Raw genomic sequence first — 23,469 nt, 5'->3', positions numbered from 1 at the left:
CAATGGGGGCAGCAAATTAACAATGGTTTCGTTAATGTCCCACATTTAAAAGACACAGAAGAATCTACCACCGATTATACAAGGGTAACATGAGTCAGCGCATACGATATCATGCGGTGCTTCTTTCTAGTTCGAAAGCCCGATATATGTCTCCTAGCTCAACCTTCATCTATTTAACGACCTTGCAACATCTAAGGTCATATGCAGATGGGTGCCTTCGGAGACACAACCTGAAAGGAAGAAAAGTAAATCGAGGAAAATCAAAGAAATGTCCCGTCCTCAAAGCAAGAAATTGGTTGACAATAAAACAACGAGGCACGCAATTATGTATGATCTAAATCATCGACCCTTCTTAACATAATCAGCTCTCTGATCGGGAATAGAGTTTAATATAAAACAGTATCAACAGACCAGGAAAACAATTCAGCATCGCCAACCGAGAAGAGCAAATATTAGTGTCAAGAAAAATGAAGAAAATAATATATAATACTGTCAACCGAGAAGAGCAAGATATGCTTCATTATCAACAAACAACGGCAAACAGTACTACAGCGTCACCACGGTACAAGGACAAACTGTACTACAGCGTCACCACGGTACAAACACAAACTGTATTACAGCGTCCCCACGGTACAAAGACAAACTGTACTATAGCGTCACCACGGTACAAGGACAAACTGTACTACAGTGTCACCACGGTACAAATACAAACTGTACTACAGCGTCACCACGGTACAAATACAAACAGTACTACAGCGTCACTACGGTTCAAACACAAACTGTACTACAGCGTCACCACGGTACAAACACAAACTGTGCTACAGCATCACTACGGTTCAAACACAAACTGTACTACAGCGTCACCACGGTAAAAACACAAACTGTACTACAGCGGCACCACGGTACAAAGACACACTGTAATACAACGTCACCACGGTACAAAGACACACTGGACTACATCGTCACCACGGTACAAAGACACACTGTTCTACAGCGTCACCACGGTTCAAACCCAAACTGTACTACAGCGTCACCACGGTACAAACACAAACTGTACTACAGCGTCACCACGGTACAAACCCAAACTGTATTACAGCGTCACCCCGGTACAACACAAACTGTACTACAGCGTCACCACGGTACAAGGACACACTGTACTACATCGTCACCACGGTACAAAGACACACTGTACTACAGCGTCACCACGGTACAAACACAAACTGTACTACAGCGTCACCACGGTACAAACACAAACAACTACAGCATCACCACGGTACAAACACAAACTGTACTACAGCGTCACCCCGGTACAACACAAACTGTACTACAGCATCACCACGGTACAAATACAAACTGCACTACAGCATCACCACGGTACAAGGACAAACTACTACAGTGTCACCACGGTACAAACACAAACTGTTTTACAGCGTCACCACGGTACAAATACAAACTGTACTACAGCGTCACCACGGTACAAACACAAACTGTACTACAGCATCACCACGGTACAAGGACAAACTACTACAGCGTCACCACGGTACAAACACAAACTGTATTACAGCGTCCCCACGGTACAAACACAAACTGTACTACAGAGTCACCACGGTACAAACACAAACTACTACAGAGTCACCACGGTACAAACACAAACTACTACAGAGTCACCACGGTACAAACACAAACTACTACAGCGTCACAACGGTACAAACACAAACTGTACTACAGCGTTACCACGGTACAAACACAAACTGTACTACAGCATCACCACGGCACAAACACAAACTGTACTACAGCGTCACCACGGAATATTTTTTTTTTGTATTACAGCGTCACCACGGTACAAACACAAACTGTTTTACAGCGTCACCCCGGTACAAATACAAACTGTACTACAGCGTCACCACGGTACAAAGACAAACTGTACTACAGCGTCACCACGGAATATTTTTTTTTTGTATTACAGCGTCACCACGGTACAAACACAAACTTTACTACAGCATCACCACGGTACAAACACACACTGTACTACAGCGTCACCACGGTACAAAAACAAACTGTACTACAGCATCACCACGGCACAAACAGAAACTACTACAGCGTCCCCACGGTACAAACACACACTGTCCTACAGCGTCCCCACGGTACAAACACAAACTGTACTACAGCGTTACCACGGTACAAACACAAACTGTACTACAGCGTCATCACGGTACAAGTGCACACTGTACTACAGCGTCACCACGGTACAAGGACACACTGTACTACAGCATCACCACGGTACAAACAGAAACTACTACAGCGTCCCCACGGTACAAACACACACTGTCCTACAGCGTCACCACGGTACAAACACAAACTGTACTACAGCGTCACCACGGTACAAACACAAACTGTACAACAGCATCACCACGGTTCAAACACAAACTGTACTACAGCGTCACCACGGTACAACACAAACTGTACTACAGCGTCACCACGGTACAAACACAAACTGTATTACAGCGTCACCACGGTTCAAACACAAACTGTACTACAGCGTTACCACGGTACAAACACAAACTGTATTACAGCGTCATCACGGTACAAGGACAAACTGTACTACAGCGTCACCACGGTACAAACACAAACTGTATTACAGCGTCACCACGGTTCAAACACAAACTGTACTACAGCGTTACCACGGTACAAACACAAACTGTACTACAGCGTCACACTGTACTACAGCGTCATCACGGTACAAGGGCAAACTGTACTACAGCGTCACCACGGTTCAAACACAAACTGTACTACAGCGTCACCACGGTACAAACCCAAACTGTACTACAGCGTCACCCCGGTACAACACAAACTATACTACAGCGTTACCACGGTACAAACACAAACTGTATTACAGCGTCACCACGGTACAAGGACACACTGTACTACAGCGTCACCACGGTACAAACACAAACTGTTCACCACGGTACAAACACAAACTGTACTACAGCGTCCCCCCGGTACAACACAAACTATACTACAGCGTCACCACAGTACAAACACAACCTGTACTACAGCGTCACCACGGTTCAAACACAAACTGTACTACTACAGCGTCACCACGGTACAAACACAAACTGTACTACAGCGTCACCCCGGTACAACACAAACTATACTACAGCGTCACCACAGTACAAACACAAACTGTACTACAGCGTCACCACGGTTCAAACACAAACTGTACTACAGCATCACCACGGTACAAGGGCACACTGTACTACAGCGTCACCACGGTACAAGGACAAACTACGACAGTGTCACCACGATACAAGGACAAAGTGTATCACAGTGTCACCACGGTACAAAGACAAAGTGTACCACAGCGTCACTACGGTACAAACACGATAGCATCAACATACCAGGAAAACATACAGGACAAAGTGTACCACAGTGCCACATGAAATATATATCCACCATTTAAATATGTTTTATGAAAACCAGGCGACTTTACTAAGGTGCTAATAGAACGTTAACCTAATAAAAAGAACGGACGTACTTCCATGTGTATTGTGTATGCGTGCACGTGTGTATGTGTGCTGGAGACAGGATATTTTGGTGTACTTGCGTCCTTGTGATAGCGCGGAACTGATGCATGTATACAGTTACGAATATACGTACCTGGCGAAAAGTTAATGGTGTCAATTCTATCTTTGCAGATTTTCTTATTAAAGGCATCCGAGCTGTTCTCTCCTTCTATCCTAATCAGCAAAACACTGTCAACATAATACAATTCTTATATATTCTACACAAATCAGAAAGCATCGAGACTGGATAGGAACAAGTATAGGAAACAACGCTTACAGCCATTTTTTGAGGAAAAAAGGACTATACAGTGAACTGACTAAAATTGAAATGTAAATCAAACGCTAACAATATTCTCGCACAAAAATATTCGTATCAATCACCATCTGTCACCGTTACATGAGACCCGTTAGAATGATAATACCACCCGGGCAGGGAGTAAAGTAAAAGAATGATAACAATAACGTTAACGTCGATTGCAACACATTAACACTTGTACTCATTTAGAGTACTGTCATAGCAACAACATATATTTTTTCTAGAGTTAACGACACAGATTTTACTAAACCTAGTAAGCCACATCCTGCCGGACTGTAACACCCTACAATGGATTCCAATTAACACAAGGTATATCCAGTAGATTGAGTGTATTCCGATAACGAACGTCATATCACGAGTTAGCTATCTTATGTTATTCCATAAGCTTGCACGTCATGCATCGTGTATCACAAGTTAGCTATTTTATTTTAATCCCATAAGCTTTACACGAAAGAAACAATAGTATGTGTTATAGCTACAGTATGCCCAAAATGAATAACCCTGTATCATTCAGCTGCTCCGTCCTACGATTAGTTATTGGTGAAGATAGGGGCCACAATATATATACTACTCACATTTTGCTAAGGATCACCTATATTTAAAAAAAAAAAATGTTAGAAAAGATATTATATTTTCTCTCCGTACTGTTTTGGGCGAATATGTTAGTCTTCCAAATCATCCTGTTTGGGTTTGTTCAGTCAACAATAAAAGCGCCTGCACGCTTTTCAACGTGTACATCCCTTTAAAAAGCTAAGCTAGGCTTAGTCCGAATTATTCTGACGTTTTATCGACTTTTCCTTATGTCGGTCTGTCGTCGATTAATGTCCGAACTCCGACCCTCTATAATATGCGGGAAATAAGCGACCCGCGCCAGGGTCGCTCTTTAAACTGATATTTTATAAACAAATCGTCACTTCCACACACATGTCGCACATGGATCGAACTATCTATTCTTTATGCAAAAGCTGAGCATACATAACATGCCTCAAACAACCAATACAATCACTAAAAACATATTTTTTCAAACTTACTCTGTTTTACTTAAAGTTTCTGATAGCCAGCCTTCTAATGTCACGTGACTAAAATATCGACGGCCTATGTCATAACGTTTGGAAAATACCTTCGGTAACGCGAGATCTCGTCAAGTCATGTGACATGGCTCATGTCCTAATTTCCATTTGATGCATGGGTTGGTATATAAAACGTTGGCAAATACTGTTGGTAATGATCTTTGAAACATGGTATTGATACCACCTAGTGCATAAAGAATAGATTTTTCGATCCATTTGCGACATGTGTGTGAAAGTGACGATTTGATTATAAAATATCAGTTTGAAGAGCAACCCTCGTGCGGGTCGCTTATTTCCCGCATATTATAGAGGGCCGGAGTGTTGGCGTTAATCGACGACAGACCGATATAAAAAAGACGATAAAACGTCAGAATAATTCGTACTAAGCTAGGCTAAGTAAGGCGTTGTTCAAATTGTTAAAGAAATCAATTTGATGAATATTCTTTGCGTGTTTTTGTTTTAATGTGGCACAAAGAAAAACCAGACAACGGTTAAATGACGGTGAACTGAATAGGGGCATCGGCATGCTGCAAGATAGCATGTCTCAGAGTCAGGTTGCAGCAGACATTGGGGTGGCAAAAATGTTGAATCGTTTCAAACTAACGGAAACCCTTCCAGACGTCAGGCTGGAGGTCGTTCTAGGGCTACAACGCAGCGCCAAGACCGATTTTTGCTCATACAGGCACGGTGTCACAGGTTCCAGACTGCCACAGCTTTACGAAATGACCTCCTAAATGCTTCTGGTACCCGTGAAGCCACTCAGACAGCTATGAACCGTCTTCATGATGCTGGTTTAATTTCACGTAGACCTTAACTGCCCGCCATGTTAAGGACCGTTTCGATTGGGCCCAAGTTCACAGCACTTGGACTCTTCAGGAATGGGAAACGGTTCTTTTTACTGACGAGTCCAGATTCCGTCTCGACTTCACCGACAGGCGCGTTAGAGTATGGAGACAACCTTGGGAGAGGTTCCTGGTAGGTAATGTTGTGGAACACAACCGATATGGCGGAGGTTCAGTAATGGTGTGGGGAGGCATAAGCCTTCGTGGGAAAACTGACCTCCATGTTTTCCATATTGGTACCGTTACGGCCCGGATTTACTACAATGAAATAATTGATGCCTATGTCAGACCCGACGCTGGCCCTATCGGCCCCTGACTTCGTCCTTATGGACGATAATGCTAGACCACATAGAACACGGGTGACTGAGCAGTATCTACAGCAAGAAAGTATTTAACGGATGGATTGACCAGCCCGCTCGCCGAATCTAAATCCCATCGAGCGTGTGTGCGACATGCTGCAGACAGCTCTCTCTGCCAGAAATGTTCAGCCAAGAACGCTCCATGAGCTGGGAACAGCTTTGGTAGCCGAGTGGAACGCTATCCCACAAAACCGGATACGCGAGCACATTCGGGGCATGCACAGACATTGTGAAGCTGTAATTAATGCTCATGGGCGTCACATTCGATACTAAAACAGTTTCTGTTAAGTTAGGATGAGTTTTGTTCAATTTAAGTTTTTTAGTGAATTCCTCGTTGTTAACAATTTACAGGGTAACCCTTTTCCTGTGGCTCATTTTCCATATAATTATTGAAAATCCAAATTGGTCTGAACTACTGTTCAAACAGAAGGGGCAGGTGCATAAACCCCTTAGTTTCTAAATTTCAAGATTTATTGTACCTACAAAAAATTCGATCGAGCCCTCATTAAAAAAGAAATGATATTGTATTGTGTTTAATAGATATCAATGACGTGTGGATGTTGTATTGGTTTAACAGGGTTGATAATGTGTGGTACATATTATATACAAAGCATTTGTTAGAAAACTATTGTCATTACTTTGCGCTCCCAGGACATGTTAAATTATGTAGGAGCATGGACAAAAACTGTTATATTCTCAAAACTGTTGCGGAACTTCTTTTATTTTCGTTTTAATGTGTAATTCATAAAAATAAATTTTGTTTTCTGTTAGACAGGTATTATTTATCGTGTAAGAAGGCAATTGTCTTAAAAACAATTAGTACACCGTGGTAGTATCGCGGTTACTTTGTGACCAGTAATACGACGTATCAAAATCAATGGAAACTGAACATTCAATAAATACGTCTGACCAATCAATTATCATCCAATCTTGTCTGGAAATAGAAGTTCCTAAGAGTTCTTCCGGTATCTTAAATATCCACTTATTTATTTTTTGTCGAAAAATCGATTCAATGTTTCTGTCATGTAATCCTCAATAGGTCAACCAAAGCGAGCGGTCACCACAGCGACTCCGTGAACAAAACAATCACATTTGCTAGAATCACTGACTAAATTTGACTTAATCATGTAGAAATGTTCTAAATGGCGAGGCGCGTAATGTTACTAGATTTTGTATAGGATAGTATGATGTTTTATATAGGATAGTATGATGTTTTATATAGGATAAGCAAAAACACGACAAGACGAAATTCGTCCGCGTACAAAACGTTAAAGACATTATACGAGAGCCGACATGGCATAATGTACTTCACGTGCGTCCCTAGTGACACATCTACAATGCATTAGACTGTGGGTATGTTGAAACTTACTGTCCATCCTTGGTCCCCAGGGCGATCAGCTTACCAGACGGATTACTGTCAATACACAGAAACTGCTGACCCTAGTATATAAAACATAAGTCAGTCATTTTAACGAAAAGCAAAATTTAACAACGTCGACATAAACACAACAGTCCAAATTCAACAGGGCCAAGATTCATTCAGTAAACATTAAATTAATCACAAATTAAGTTGGATATCAAAATATGTCCATTTAATCTGTATATGCACGAAGAGAATACCAACACAAGTAACAGTTGGATTGTAAGTCATTGAATAAAACACAAAAAATGTGCAGGCGATCAATAGCGTGGTTCAGCTTGTAATTAGAAGTATCTATGACGACAACGGACTAACTGAGTGGTTCGGTTAGTGACCTGAAATAAGTTAGTGTATACGGCGACAACACTATAATTAAAGGAAGTATCTATGAAGACGACGGACTGACTGAGTGGTTCGGTTAGTGACCTGATATAAGTTAGTGTATACGGGGACAACACTATAATTAAAGGAAGTATCTATGAAGACGACGGACTGACTGAGTGGTTCGGTTAGTGACCTGAAATATGTTAGTGTATACGGCGACAACACTATAATTAAAGCAAGTATCTATGAAGACGACGGACTGACTGAGTGGTTCGGTTAGTGACCTGAAATATGTTAGTGTATACGGCGACAACACTATAATTAAAGGAAGTATCTATGAAGACGACGGACTGACTGAGTGGTTCGGTTAGTGACCTGAAATATGTTAGTGTATACGGCGACAACACTATAATTAAAGGAAGTATCTATGAAGACGACGGACTGACTGAGTGGTTCGGTTAGTGACCTGAAATATGTTAGTGTATACGGCGACAACACTATAATTAAAGGAAGTATCTATGAAGACGACGGACTGACTGAGTGGTTCGGTTAGTGACCTGAAATATGTTAGTGTATACGGCGACAACACTATAATTAAAGGAAGCATCTATGAAGAGGACGGACTGACTGAGTGGTTCGGTTAGTGACCTGAAATATGTTAGTGTATACGGCGACAACACTATAATTAAAGGAAGTATCTATGAAGACGACGGACTGACTGAGTGGTTCGGTTAGTGACCTGAAATATGTTAGTGTATACGGCGACAACACTATAATTAAAGGAAGCATCTATGAAGACGACGGACTGACTGAGTGGTTCGGTTAGTGACCTGAAATATGTTAGTGTATACGGCGACAACACTATAATTAAAGGAAGTATCTATGAAGAGGACGGACTGACTGAGTGGTTCGGTTAGTGACCTGAAATATGTTAGTGTATACGGCGACAACCCACTAATTAAAGCGAAGTATCTATGACGACAACGGACTTACTGAGTGGTTCGGTTAGTGACCTGAAATAAGTTAGAGTATACGGCGACAACACACTAATTAAAGCGAAGTATTTATGACGACAACGGACTAACTGAGTGGTTCGATTAGTGACCTGAAATAAGTTAGAGTATACGGCGACAACACACTAACTAAAGCGAAGTATTTATGAAGACGACGGACTAACTGAGTGGTTCGGTTAGTGACCTGAAATATGTTAGTGTATACGGCGACAACACACTAACTAAAGCGAAGTATCTATGACGACAACACACTAACTAAAGCGAAGTATCTATGACAACACACTAACTAAAGCGAAGTATATATGAAGACAACGGACTGAGTGGTTAGATTCGTGATCTGTATTCAACACATTTGAAGTTTCTACGTCGACAATACACATACTTATGTTAAGTATCTATGAAGACAACGGGCTTTCTAGAGATATGAAGGTTTTAGCTTCTGGTGGGGTTTTTTTTGCATTGTTAGGGCTGAACGATCTCGCAACCGCTTAGGCTATCTGAAAACGGGCATTTAGGTAGATACCACCGAAAGGAAAGAACAGGGAAGTAAGAATAGGAAAATATATATATATCCCAAGTGCAAGTAGGTTTACTATGTAATTATCAAATTTTGTAATTTTACGTGGACGGATTAAGTATCGCGATCATTTGTATTTAAGAGGCTATGATAAGAAAAACAACGACGGATTCTTATTACGGTAAATCACACAGTTAGTGTATGACTATAATTCTGTCCAACAACACACGACTGGCGGTACAGGGTTCGTTCCAGTATGTAGGTTTGTTGTATGTAGATGTCAGAGTTATAAAAGCACAAGACTAGACAGGTTGCAGTTGCTATATATATATATTGACAAACAAAGTTTAATCACGAATGCGTGTCATTACATTTCCACGTCAATCATTTTGATAATCAATCACTGTTTTATTAACCACGTCCATTTACGTTGATATAGATATCTTTCAATGATATGACAGGTATCGGCTCTGTATTCATGTTTATATGCACGTATGTCATCATAGTTTGTCAGTGAAGTGCTGAATTTACCCTATTTGTACTAAAATATCTTTTAATGTAACGGTTTATACCGGTACGATTAAAAATAAAAGTACACAATAATTAATTGGATTATAATTGATCTACATTCGGGAAATATTACAACATATGTAATTGAGAAGAATGTCTACCTTTAGCACAAGTTTGCAGACAGGATCTCGTCTGCCCGAGTCAAACCAACATATAATGCCGTCCAGTCCAGCTGTGACAAAATCACCTCCTACTTCCGATCGTGGTACGCACGCTATCCCACGAAGGTCGTCAAAATGCCCCTGTAAAATAAAACGTACGGCTAATCCTTTTTAAACGGCGAGGAAAAAATATATTTGATTGGCATTTAATACCCTTGAGGTATATTTCCAATTACGTCCGACATGTGTTGTCAAAGCCTGGAAATATATCCGTGGACAATTAATATTAAGGAGGATAAATTGATGTAAGCGCGGTTTATTACATGGTACATGTATTACAACTTCATTTTCAATAAAACTTAATGTCAGCAATGTTCCAATTATATCAAACACATCTGTCAGAACCGATCATTAGGTATAATTATTTACAGAATGACGTCACAGCAAGTGTCAGTACCGATCCTACGAATCATTACAATGATCAGTGTTATTGAACAATACTATTCTTCTTGGTCGGTCACTGTATTAGAAATTTCGGTATTCTTTTTTGTTGAGAATTGTCAAAAACTTTTGATTTTTTTCTTGCATTTAAACGAACGGAAACTTAAGAGTGCTACAGAACTTCTAGCATATACACATTATCTTAAAATCTTGCAGTCACCGATTCATGCGTAACATTTACGCATGAAGAACATATTTTGAACAAATGTTTGTGACTTCCATTCATCTTTTCAAGATACAAGACAGTACAATTACGTGTTTAAATATACAAGCAAAACACTTTTTTTATATTAAATGACGAACGGATGCCTAGGGAGACTCCGGCAGAAAGAGAAAGAAGACGGTAAAAAAGACGACGAGAAAGATGTAAAACATTTTCTTGAATACCAGACCGCGATATCCGCATTTCCAGCGGTGCTGAAAAATTATATCCAACCCAGGGGTCTAGATCGCTTACACGCGCAGACTGGCGGGGGAATTATAGTGACCTTTCGGGGTCACGCTATTGTTCGTGACGTCATTTCATGACGTTTTGGGGTCAGTCAATGTCATTGACGTCACAAGCAATTGACATCCGGGCTTCATATGCAAATGAGCAATGTGCAGACATTTTACAACTTTACTAGAAGAGCAGCTGTTTTTACGGGTTTTAGGTAATAAGCAAGAAATAGAATCCATCCCTGATATGAGATATGGATAAGGTCATTCAAACCCTCGGGATAAGATATTGAGCAGGGATGGATTCAATTAATCCCAAGTTTCCAATGGGGGCAGCGGATCATTTTGTCTCTTCAATGTCACTTTAGTGAACCAACAAAGGAAAACTCCTTATTATATTATTGTTATTCATCTCTTATGGCCATGCAGTGGAATACACCAGGGCCCGTATTCATGAAACCGCTCTCGTGCTCAAGTGCAAATTCTGTGCCCAAAACTACTTTCTTGCCGCTGGCTTAAAATCATGTTAAACGGTCAAAAAGTCAACTTCAAACATTAAAAGAGATATTCAACTCTAAGACTCTTCCAAATTATTCCAGATCATTGACATAATGTAATATTGTATTGATTTATTGCCAAATAAGAAATAAGACTTTGAGCATGAGAACGGTTTCATGAATACATGACCTTGACTATTCTTTCCCCGAAAGCACTAGTGGTGTGCAGGGTGATCAGTGTAAAGCGGCTCTTCTGATACAGCTGTACCATGGATACGCGTAAAGTCAGGCGTGACTCACCTGTGTTATAAGTATTGTGTCCAGTGTCACATCGGTCAGGCGTGACTCACCTGTGTTATAGGTATTGCGTCCAGTGTCACATCGGTCAGGCGTGACTCACCTGTGTTATTGGTATTGTACCAGTGTCACATCGGTCAGGCGTGACTCACCTGTGTTATAGGTATTGCGTCCAGTGTCACATCGGCCAGTGGCGACGTCTTACTGGCGGCGAAAAAGGACGACAGCATTGAGTTCATTGTTGTCCCTATGAGGAGGGACTCATTGTGTATCTGTAGCATCCTGACTCCTCCTTCTGACCGGGGGATCTGACAACAGATACAACCCATATAATACAGTGTTACGTATGGGATAGTATTGATAAGGATTTATAGCTATTCCAGCGACAACATTTTTATGTAAGTCATTAGAATTGTTTTAAGGAGATATCTGTTTCTCCCACCCTTCACAGGTGTGTTTCCCGTTTTAGCCGGGAAAGATCAGCTTGTCACCCCGCAGGGGGAAAAAGCCTCGTGCCGATTAACACGTTTTCGATTGTGACGTCATTAAAATGCGTCACCGGTAATTGTGACGTCATCAAAAGTGAATGACGAAATTCATATCCCAAATGTGTTTTGTTTACACTACTGTCGGTGGTGGAGTTGTGACTGAAATAATAGGATGGGAGAAAAACAATCATCCCCTACCTTGAGGGTGTGACAGAGAAATATCCAACCCTCTGGGTGATTTTTTTGGTTGTCTAACCAAGAAACATCACCCCTCGGGTTGGAGATTTCTCTATCACACCTTCAAGAGGAAGATTCTATTAATCTTGAATAACACAGGTAAGATATCATGTTTCTGATATTAATACAGGTGACATAGAAAACACAATCAAGGTCAAAGAAAGTGTATAAATAGGATTTGTTGTTGTATTTGTGTTATCGACAATTTTTATCCGTCGTCTTAAAAAACCTTTATATCTTTTTTACGTCCGAGCATTACTGTAAGCCTACGTTATACTACCACCGTTTTGGCATTATAAAGGGGTTTTCCTTAGATAAACATATAAGGTGTTGTTAAAAGAAGAGGGGACATTACATTATGCAGGCTGTAAGTGAGACGACAAATGAAACGAATGCCTTATATCGCGGGTTTTTTCTGTATTGTTCTGACAAATCCACGAACACTTCGCTCTATAGGTGTTTTGCCAGCCTTCAAATTAGAACTAAACATGGCGTATCTCACTTTGTAAACGAATGTCGGGTTTTCAATTATTTCAACTCCACTATATGTTTTATAATTCTAAATTTAAATAATTTGTAAAATTAAACTCAAATCTGACATCGAGGAATCATTATGGCTAGTCATGAACTATGGTTTATCAAACTTAACTACTTTGTACCGGTTATGAAGTTGACTGTTTTAGTTTCAATAGGAGAGTTGCAGTATATTGAGTGGCACAGTCATCGCTTTCACTCGAATGGCAAGTTTTAATTATTTATTCCTCAAATACCATCAAAACGACATACATTTAAACTTAAACTTACCATACTTTTACACTAATGAAGCTAAGTCATAGCCGTACAGTTGTCTCCTGCCTTAAATGATCAGATTAAATGCTTTTAGTAAACGCAAGTTGTAATTTCATAAGATCGTTGCGCGCGGATTTAAATTAAAAAGCAATCTGACAAAGCACGCCAGAAGACAAATAATCTGAATACAGCTGCGAACCAGTTAAATTGTGGAAAAGATTGGATTGCTCGAACTAGTCTGCCATTATTGCCTTGAACTCTGTCGTTCAAATTAAACTTTCTGTCGCGACTTAATTGTGTGTACAAGGCGTGCTAGCCTTACCTGGAGGGATCCCGATTGGTCCATATTTTTGTTCCACAGCCAACAATAGACCATTCCGTCCCGGCCCCCAGATAGCAACAGTCCCTTGGAATAAAGCAACGTGAAAACAGGACCCTAAAATGTGAAAATAAGGCAGAGTAAATATATATAGGCCCTTAAAAAAGCGAAAATCACAGTAAGTACTGGTTTCTAAAATGTTAAAACGAAGAAGCAAAACACCGACCCCTTAAATACCAAAATAAACCTTAGTAGAAAATAGCCCCTATAATGTCAACACAAAAAGCATAAATACCGATTCCTTAACACCCCAATAAATCTGAGTAAACGGTTGCCCCTATAATGGTAAAACAAAGAAGTGTAAAATTATTGGACAATAAACGACAAGAACTCAACGTTAATACCGATTCCTAAAATATGTTGATTACAGCAGCATAAATACCAAATGTACTTGCTCATTCCTCTTTAATAAATGTTGGCTGAACAATATCTGCTTTTTAATTATTCTTGCAATTTAGTATAAGAATATAAACTATGTTTTAAGAAATTTTAAAGCTTCTGACGAAAAGGAAAATTACGTTAATCATAAGAACAAAAAATATGAAAACATGTTTGGGGGTATTATTTAGAGTAAACTAACCAACAATTCAATAGGTCATAATTTAATCTTGCTGGTAACAAGCATTTTGATTGGCTTAAAAAATTATGTTATCAGCCCATAACGTAAAAAATGACCTCGCCGTTTGTATCGTCATTTTGAGTGACTGATACAGCAGCGCAATAATTTCTAAGAGGAAAGAGTCCATCAATAAAAGTGGATATCCACATGGATTGTGTATAGTAGATTAAATTATAAGGGTTGACTTGAATATATTTTTCATGTTATGGAGCTATAACACACAAAAAACAGAGTGTACTCTCATCATAAACTGCTTCGCGGTTTATTTAGAGTACACTCCGTTTTTTTGTGTTATATCTCCATAACATAAAAAACATATTCAAGTTAATCCTTAAATAACATATTTAAAAGTGTACGGCCAAAGTAAACCATAGATTGTTGCGTTGGAAAGAGCGACAATTTAATTCAACGATATACCTTATAAATGCATGTAGGTATAGCAAAGAAATCGAGGATGCGTTTCATTAAAACATGTTTTGTGCATGTGCTCGTTAAATGCATCAACACTATATATGTATTGATCTTTAATCGAAATCACATATAACACCTTTTGGCAATGATGGAAACCAAAGTCATGGTGACTAAAATATTCAGTTTAGAATGTCTTGCGATCAATTTCAATAACTAAATAAAATATATTTGATGATGATGGAAACTCCAAAAGGGATGACAACAATACCAGGTCTGCGACATTTTTTCGAGCTATTGACTGGAGCAGATTAAACATTATAACTTATCTATTAAACATAACTTACGTCGTGCGCATGTTTGATGAAGTTAGTAATTCTGTTGCCGCCGTCGCCCCAGACGTAGATAGTCCCATTCGAGTCGCCCGTTATGAGATCTCCCTTGTCGTTGTGGGTTAGGCAGACAATAAACTTTGCCCTTAAGTACGTCTGAAAAAAAGTCATATAATGGAGAACGTGTACCCTAACCCTAACCCTAACATGTGATGTAATGTGTCAAAATATAGAAAGTTTAAATGATGATTAATTACGATTTTTTTATAAAAAGTTAAATTATTCTATCGTATTTCATATTGAAACAACAAAATTTATTGTGAGAACTATGCTTAATCATCATGGTTTGAATATTTGTATTTTTTTCATAACAGGAAAACCAAAACAAACGATGTGACGATCTCGTCACATAAGACTATTCATCACTGTGAAAATTTCTTGTAGCTACAAGAGGAATGCTGAAAAATCACATGCTAATTAAAACGAAAGGTGTTCGCGGTTGTCTTGCAATTTGATAAGCAGAAACACATTTGAGTGTGTCTAACTTACATACGTGGACAGGGTATCAAACGGCATCATTATGATATGTGTAACAGTCTTAAACAATAACGCTATAGTTGTAACCCTACGGAATTAAGGATGGCATTCATATCAGGTATAAATGCTATGGCCTGCGTGTTCATGGCATCATTATTATGACATTACAGTTGTGACGTTGCATGCCATTGACTCTCCTGGAACAGGGCTGTTCTAAGGGTTGAACGAGCTACACGATACATAAAGTTGTCTACACCTTCGTTGGCCGCCATTGACTCTTCTGGAAGAAGATGGATGTTCTATGAATTGAACAAGCCTACACGATTGTTACATGGTGATTACTATCTTGTTTTATATATTTTGTATGTATATTTGTCTATTTGTTTGTGCCCAAATTGTTTAGAGTGTGTAAAAGAGACATGTGTGTGTTATTGGTTACAGGGAGTGATTATTTGATTACTTACCTGTAGTTCTTTTTTTATATATCACCTTACCTGTATAGTTCTATTTTTATATTTCACATGACGTACATGTGATAGCTGTGCAGATTTAGTGAAACTATTATAATACCTTTTGGTCAGTTTGGCAGGAATATCTTTGTAAGGAAAATTAGTACTCTCTAGCCGGCCAAACTGAACAGATCTATTCTGAGCAAGACATTTTGTAATAAAGGGACTGAAAGACAGACAGGGAATTTGTAGATGTTATCACTTAAACAAAATGATCAGTTATAATATATAGTTGAACCAGAAGTAGAAAAATAGAAATACCAAAAATTGTGCATAGTTTGCCTGGATATCTTTGAGAAAAATCTAGGAATCTGATTGGTTAAAAACTACAGTGTACCAAACCGCGTACGAAAATCTCAGGGGGTATACGGTCATGTCACGGGATTCTCAGCAGTAAATACGGTGGAATCACGTGATTTTACAAGGGGTATACGGGTCACGTGACTTTGTATCTTGCGTCCGGGCATCGGGAGACAACTCGCATTCGTCGTCTGCTTCGCTGTTTACAAAATGGCAAAACGTTTCGCTTCGCATGCTGATGAGGAAATACTCGCCAAAAGGGCTAACTATGTGCCACAAAACAATTATAATAGACTCAAAGGGGTAATTAATTCGTTACACGGATTTTTGGCAGGGTATACGGGATTGTATGACCCTAAAGGGTTTCGTATTTCCTGAGGCCGATAGGCCGAAGGAAATACGAAATCCTGTAGGGTCATACCATCCCGTATACCCTGCCAAAAATCCGTGTAACTAATAATATGCGGAATGTTCCAGATATTGACCAACAATAAAGAATTTTTCAACTTGGCAGTAAATGGCTATTGTTTATATTTTCTGAAATCTTACTTATTTGAAATTGACCAGTATAACGATGGCACGATAACGCAAGGGTCTTACATTACTTAAATCTGGACATTACACTAGAAATATAAGTAGGGAGCACCGTTGACCGTCATGATGTCTTACTAGGTACTTTGCTCTCTGAAGACAAATTGTATTAGCGTCTCATTTGTAATAATATCTGCAAGCCTTTTCATCAGAACGGTCATCTCAACATAATAACAGTGGAGTTGCTTCGAAAATATCGATTTATTATTTTTCATACTTTGTAATTGACTCATTAACAGACAATGCCGTGAAGGTCACGAAAGGTTTTGGATAATTGGATATCGTGTATTTTCCAACCCGTTTTAATTAGAACTGTACTGTTAGTATAATTGCCATCGTTTATCTTCCACTTTGTTTTCCTGCATGTTTGGCGTTAGTAGTTATATCTTATGTTGTTCATACATTTATCAATTAACACAAAGCGGCTGTTATAAACACCACCTCAATTATATATCCGGCGTTGATGAATACTACAAATGGATTTGGCTATATGATCGTATATGTTATACACACTTCAATTTCTCCACAACTCTCCCCTAGGATTGCAAGTTATGTAAAACTCTTTGAAATAGTAACATATTTGTCATTATCAGAAACAAAACACTCATTCTACTTTCTAGTTCTAGTATTTTAAAAACGTTTAGTTCACATCTTTGCATTTAGAATAACGCCTCAAAATGTTAAAGAGGTATGGGACGGCGCGTTTTTCACAATATGAGTATTATATACCAGAAAATATTCTTTTTACGTCAGATAGATGTATACTAATACACCAAGGCAGATAATTCTTGTGTCAGATAGATCTAGACCAGATCACCAGGTAAGATAACTGTATTGTGTCGCATGGATGGCGGATTGGTCGAGTGGTTAACACTCCGGACTTCCAAACAGGCGGCCAGGGTTCGATCCCCGAAGTTGTCGTACGCATGGATATTCAGAGAAAGGGTTTTTCTCCTGCCCACTCAACTCAAAAAACCCAGGTGAAGTTTCAATTGGTGTGAGGTGGATGTTGCGGTATCTGTGCTGACGCATTCAAGTGAGATGGCACTATAAATGATGCCATTGGACGCAAGGTCCCACTACAAACAGTACATATTACATCTCCAGCACATACGCAGGCTTACACACATTGGGATATATTAGACAGGTGGCATAGAACTAGTAGTAAGCGCCTGATAAGGAAGCTTCTTCGAATTCCTCAAAGTTTGTATTGATTAATGTATATGCTTATTGTATCAATTGTATATCTATGTACTGTAAAACGCTTTAGAGCTAGATATGGCGCTATATCAAATGTTGTATAGTATTAGTAATATTAGTATTATTATAGATCTAGACCAGTACACCAGGTAAGATAATTCTTATGTCAGATAGATTTAAACCAGTACAACTGGTAAGATAATTCTTATGTCATATAGATTTAGACCAGTACCCCAGGTAAGATAATTCTTATGTCAGCTAGATTTAAACCATTACAACAGGTAAGATAATTCTTATGTCATATAGATTTAGACCAGTACCCCAGGTAAGATAATTCTTATGTCAGATAGATTTGGACCAGTACACCAGGTAAGATCATTCTTATGTCAGATAGATCTAGACCAGTACACCAGGGAAGATAATTCTTATGTCAGATAGATTTAGACCAGTACAACAGGTAAGATAATTCCTATGTCAGCTAGATTTAAACCAGTACAACAGGTAAGATAATTCTTATGTCAGATAGATTTAGACCAGTACACCAGATAAGATCATTCTTATGTCAGATAGATTTAGACCAGTACACCAGGTAAGATAATTCTTATGTCAGATAGATTTAGACCAGTACACCAGGTAAGATCATTCTTGCAAAGTTTCAGTTACTGACATGAAAGATATGAAAATTAGCATGTAATTGCTCCTTTATTTTTCAGCTTGTAGGTTTTGTTTTATTTTTGTTGTTGTTTGTTATTAGGTAGGAATATTTTAATTTGAGATTAATTACATGGGAGATTTATCGTCAACAAAATTGTCTAATTTGGAAGCCATTTTAAATATTTGTTCGTTAGAGAGTTGAGCTCGTTATGAATGGAAAGGCAGAAAAGTAGCAAGGCAATCAGCTTCATATATGGCACTTCACATAGTCTCCTCATTAAAACCTATAATAGGGTTTTTATTAATTAACAAGCGAATTCAAGTTTATTTGAAAAAAATACTGCTGAAGAAACTTGTGTTGTGTAAGTAGTTACGGGCATTGAGTGTGTATTTAAGACGCTATGGGAGATGGGAGATGCTGCAACTAATTGGTAAATGTAGCCCGAGGCAACGCGCTATCTGGCTCATTAGGTAGCGCCATGTTTCAAATTAACAGTACGAGCAGAAAATATTTATATTTAAAACAAAAAGACATTCTTATATGATAAAAAAACATGTTACCAGCACAATATAAACTCATTGTTTAAGCGACCTAATCACGTAAGAATGACAACACAAATTGGTCCAGTTAACAGTACATTTGCACATTTCACACCAAAGGATGTTTATGTCCCCATTGTCTTATGAACGTGAAGTTGAAGGAATAGCTATGTCCCCTTTGTCTTATGAACGTGAAGTTGAAGGAATAGCTATGTCCCCATTGTCTTATGAACGTGAAGTTGAAGGAATAGCTATGTCCCCATTGTCTTATGAACGTAAAGTTGAAGGAATAGCTATGTCCCCATTGTCTTATGAACGTAAAGTTGAAGGAATAGCTATGTCCCCATTGTCTTATGAACGTGAAGTTGAAGGAATAGCTATGTCCCCATTGTCTTATGAACGTAAAGTTGAAGGAATAGCTATGTCCCCATTGTCTTATGAACGTGAAGTTGAAGGAATAGCTATGTCCCCATTGTCTTATGAACGTAAAGTTGAAGGAATAGCTATGTCCCCATTGTCTTATGAACGTGAAGTTGAAGGAATAGCTATGTCCCCATTGTCTTATGAACGTAAAGTTGAAGGAATAGCTATGTCCCCATTGTCTTATGAACGTGAAGTTGAAGGAATAGCTATGTCCCCATTGTCTTATGAACGTAAAGTTGAAGGAATAGCTATGTCCCCATTGTCTTATGAACGTGAAGTTGAAGGAATAGCTATGTCCCCATTGTCTTATGAACGTAAAGTTGAAGGAATAGCTATGTCCCCATTGTCTTATGAACGTGAAGTTGAAGGAATAGCTATGTCCCCATTGTCTTATGAACGTAAAGTTGAAGGAATAGCTATGTCCCCATTGTCTTATGAACGTGAAGTTGAAGGAATAGCTATGTCCCCATTGTCTTATGAACGTAAAGTTGAAGGAATAGCTATGTCCCCATTGTCTTATGAACGTGAAGTTGAAGGAATAGCTATGTCCCCATTGTCTTATGAACGTAAAGTTGAAGGAATAGCTATGCCAATGCATGAACTGCCTGTGTTTAAAAAGGTGATTTGTTCTTTTTCTGGTCAAAGTTGAAGCATGCTTGAAAAGACATAAACCGATTACGTTAAGTCAATAATGCTGAAGCGTTAAAAACAATCTTGGATTAAATTTGTGTTATATTCAATTTTGTTACCAAGCGTAAAACCTAATGCGATTTCAAACTAAAGGGATATTTCCAAAAAAGACCTAACGATGCATAAATGAAGCGTTACAATAAACGTCAGAAACATTGTGATGTAAAAGCAATGAGGCCTGGAATTATCAAATTTACATTATTTATTTAGATAATAAATCATTATATTCAAGCCTTGTTATAACATTGGTATATATATATTATATATTTTTTTAAAGATTTTCAGAACATGTATATTATACAGAACATCACATCAACACACATCCACACATTCACACATATCAACTATTGAAATTATCATCATCCTCATCCTCATCATCTGATGATGATTTTATACAATCACCAAGACACATTCAATTTACACGCACTTTCACACATAGAGAAACAAAACAAATGGACAAAGAGCACTAAGAGAGAGAGAGAGAGAGAGAGAGAGAGAGAGAGAGAGAGAGAGAGAGAGAGAGAGAGAGATCAGATTGACAAATTGGAGAAGAAAATAAATAAAATAAATAACTGCTGTGAGCATTTGTCAATATTTTGTTTTAAGGTACATTTGTTTCTGTATGTAACCATCAAAAAAGATAGTAATAAGTTGGCGCAGCCTGCATCGTCACAAAAAACACAAATCTGACTTACACTGTATATGTTTACCTGCATCAGCAGTCATTGTTACTTATTCTAATTGAATAGAGACCTGCTTGTAAACATAAATAGGAGGGGTTGGAGTAAGCAAGAGAATAACACCTACTAACTTAATATAAATAGTCATAAGACTCAGGCTTAGGTGAGGTCAAGCTCTATTAATTTTAGTCATTTTATCCCATTCAGAAGTAAATCTTCTAAGACATTGTTCCCCTTTACCACGAGCAATATATTTCTGAATCTTATAGTAATCTTGAATCGAATTGACTAAAGCCGTCACATTAAGTGACTTATGAAAACATCTGGTTTTGTATATATATTGTTTAATGAACACAGTAATTTCTTTATCAATTCTCCTATAAATTCCAGTTTGGTTGATAAAACCAAAGATCATTGATTCTTTATTTAGTGAGAAACAAATAGTGAGAGCACCTAAAATACTTTCAAAATTGCTCAGAAATGTTTGTACTTCCCTACATTCCCATAAAACGTGGGTAATTGTCTCCCTTTCTATGATACAAAAAACACAGTATGGGTTATTTACAAGTCCAATTTTATATAAGTAAGAATTGGTTGTTAAAATATAATGATTAATTCTAAATTGCAACCATTGCAATTTTGAACTTTTTGTTACACTGAAAGGAATAGCATAACTTTTCCCCCAGGTTTCCTGATTATAGTCAAATATTGTCCTCCATTTTGTATGAGCAGTTATTGTTGCATTATTTCTGATAAGTATATTATAGAAGTCTTGAGATCCCTTTTTCTTCTTTAAAATTATTACAAGATGTAACGGTATAATTGGGTATATCAAATTAAGTTGTTTCAGATAATTCTTTATACTCGTTATCAATCCATGATATTCTAGATAGTTATTGTACCATGTAGATCACAAAATTCTTTAAAAGACAAGAAAGAGTAGTCAGTGTTGTTTTTCAACAAATCATTAATTATCATAATCCCATTTTTAAACCACTTACGATAAAAACAACTGTATTCCCAACAGAAATATTTTTGTTATACCATAAGGGTGTCTTAAGTAGGGTAACATTCTCATTTTTAAACAGCTCCTCTTTTGCTCTTAATTTATACCATGCCCTAAGCACATCTTTCCAAAACACATTTTTGCAATTTCCTTGAATTTTATTTAAGTACTCGTTTTACTGAGTTAGCCAAGATATGAGGATTTACCAAGATTTTAAAATGCTTACCCATTTACCTTCTGATCTAAAAAAACGTCTTATCCAACTTAATAAAAGACATTAAATTAACCATTTTTAGCCCACCTTCGTGATAATTTTGAATTATTATGTCCCGTTTAATCTTATCAGTTTTGCTATTCGATAAAAAATTGAAAAGAACAGAATTGAGCTGTTTTATAAAATTTTCAGATGGATTAGGTAAGGAAATAAACAGATGATTCATCTGAGAAATTAATAAAGATGTAATGATATTAATTCTACCAATAGGTGTGAGCAACCTTCTACTCCAGCTCTTAATATGAGCTTTAAGTTTAACAAATTTTTTATCAAAGTTCATTTTAGGTATTTTGTAAAGATCTACATGGAAATCTATCCCAAGAAAAATAAATGTATTCACTCCTCATCTAAGATTCATATTTGGAAGGAGAACATCATTGCTGTATTTTTCACTGTCTATCAAGACCACTTTATAACATTGGTATATATTTGCTACTTATAATGCTTGGATTGTTTGATAAGTCTACGTTTTAGTTTGTGTTTTGTATGAATGTTCATGAAGTCCAAGCTAGAATGTCTTTTCTGGGATTTTATCATTAGTTAAGTGCAAATACCGATCATGCATGTAAAAGATTTATTGAACAATTCATGTCCTACTGGTACTTGTACAAATGGAGAGAAACTAGATACGAAAAATACCCTTCAGAGATACTCTCGTATTCATACATCAACGGGTCCTAACCCATTGCTGATTTTGAGTTTAAAATTAGGACAATTCACATGGGACCTTGTTTATTTACCGAAGCTATCAATTACTTGGAAAGATAATTAAGTTGTCTGTAAACTGTGCGCAAAGAAAAGTAATCATGTTGTAACCCATTTTATTATTGAATGCTCAACAATATATGAAAGTAGAGATGTCTTTTTAGACAAAATTGTTGACTGTATCAATGTGCGCTCCTATGTTGCTTTTTCATTCTTTGAAGAGACTGATCATGCCAATTTTCTTCTTGGAGATCGTGTTAAAGTGAATTTACAGGATGAC

The 23,469-nt window shown here is 37.9% G+C and overlaps 1 protein-coding gene across 1 annotated transcript in view; it reads right to left on the bottom strand.

Moving 5' to 3' along the window:
• Nucleotides 1-23,469, bottom strand: part of LOC110458927 (echinoderm microtubule-associated protein-like 1) — a 52,983-nt gene that overhangs the window by 3,462 nt on the left and 26,052 nt on the right. The window contains exons 18-23 of the mRNA XM_021510909.1: nucleotides 15,096-15,236; nucleotides 13,665-13,778; nucleotides 11,981-12,136; nucleotides 10,096-10,236; nucleotides 7,520-7,590; nucleotides 3,658-3,752 (exon numbers count right to left, since the gene is read on the bottom strand). Of these exons, the coding sequence (XP_021366584.1) occupies nucleotides 3,658-3,752; nucleotides 7,520-7,590; nucleotides 10,096-10,236; nucleotides 11,981-12,136; nucleotides 13,665-13,778; nucleotides 15,096-15,236 (718 nt within the window). The remainder of the gene's footprint in view (nucleotides 1-3,657; nucleotides 3,753-7,519; nucleotides 7,591-10,095; nucleotides 10,237-11,980; nucleotides 12,137-13,664; nucleotides 13,779-15,095; nucleotides 15,237-23,469) is intronic.

Source organism: Mizuhopecten yessoensis, unplaced genomic scaffold (genome assembly GCF_002113885.1).
Source record: "Mizuhopecten yessoensis strain PY_sf001 unplaced genomic scaffold, ASM211388v2 scaffold1311, whole genome shotgun sequence".
Taxonomy (NCBI): Eukaryota; Metazoa; Mollusca; class Bivalvia; order Pectinida; family Pectinidae; genus Mizuhopecten; species Mizuhopecten yessoensis.
The sequence above is the reverse complement of the archived record's forward strand: the minus strand, read 5'-3'. Positions and strand labels throughout refer to the sequence as shown.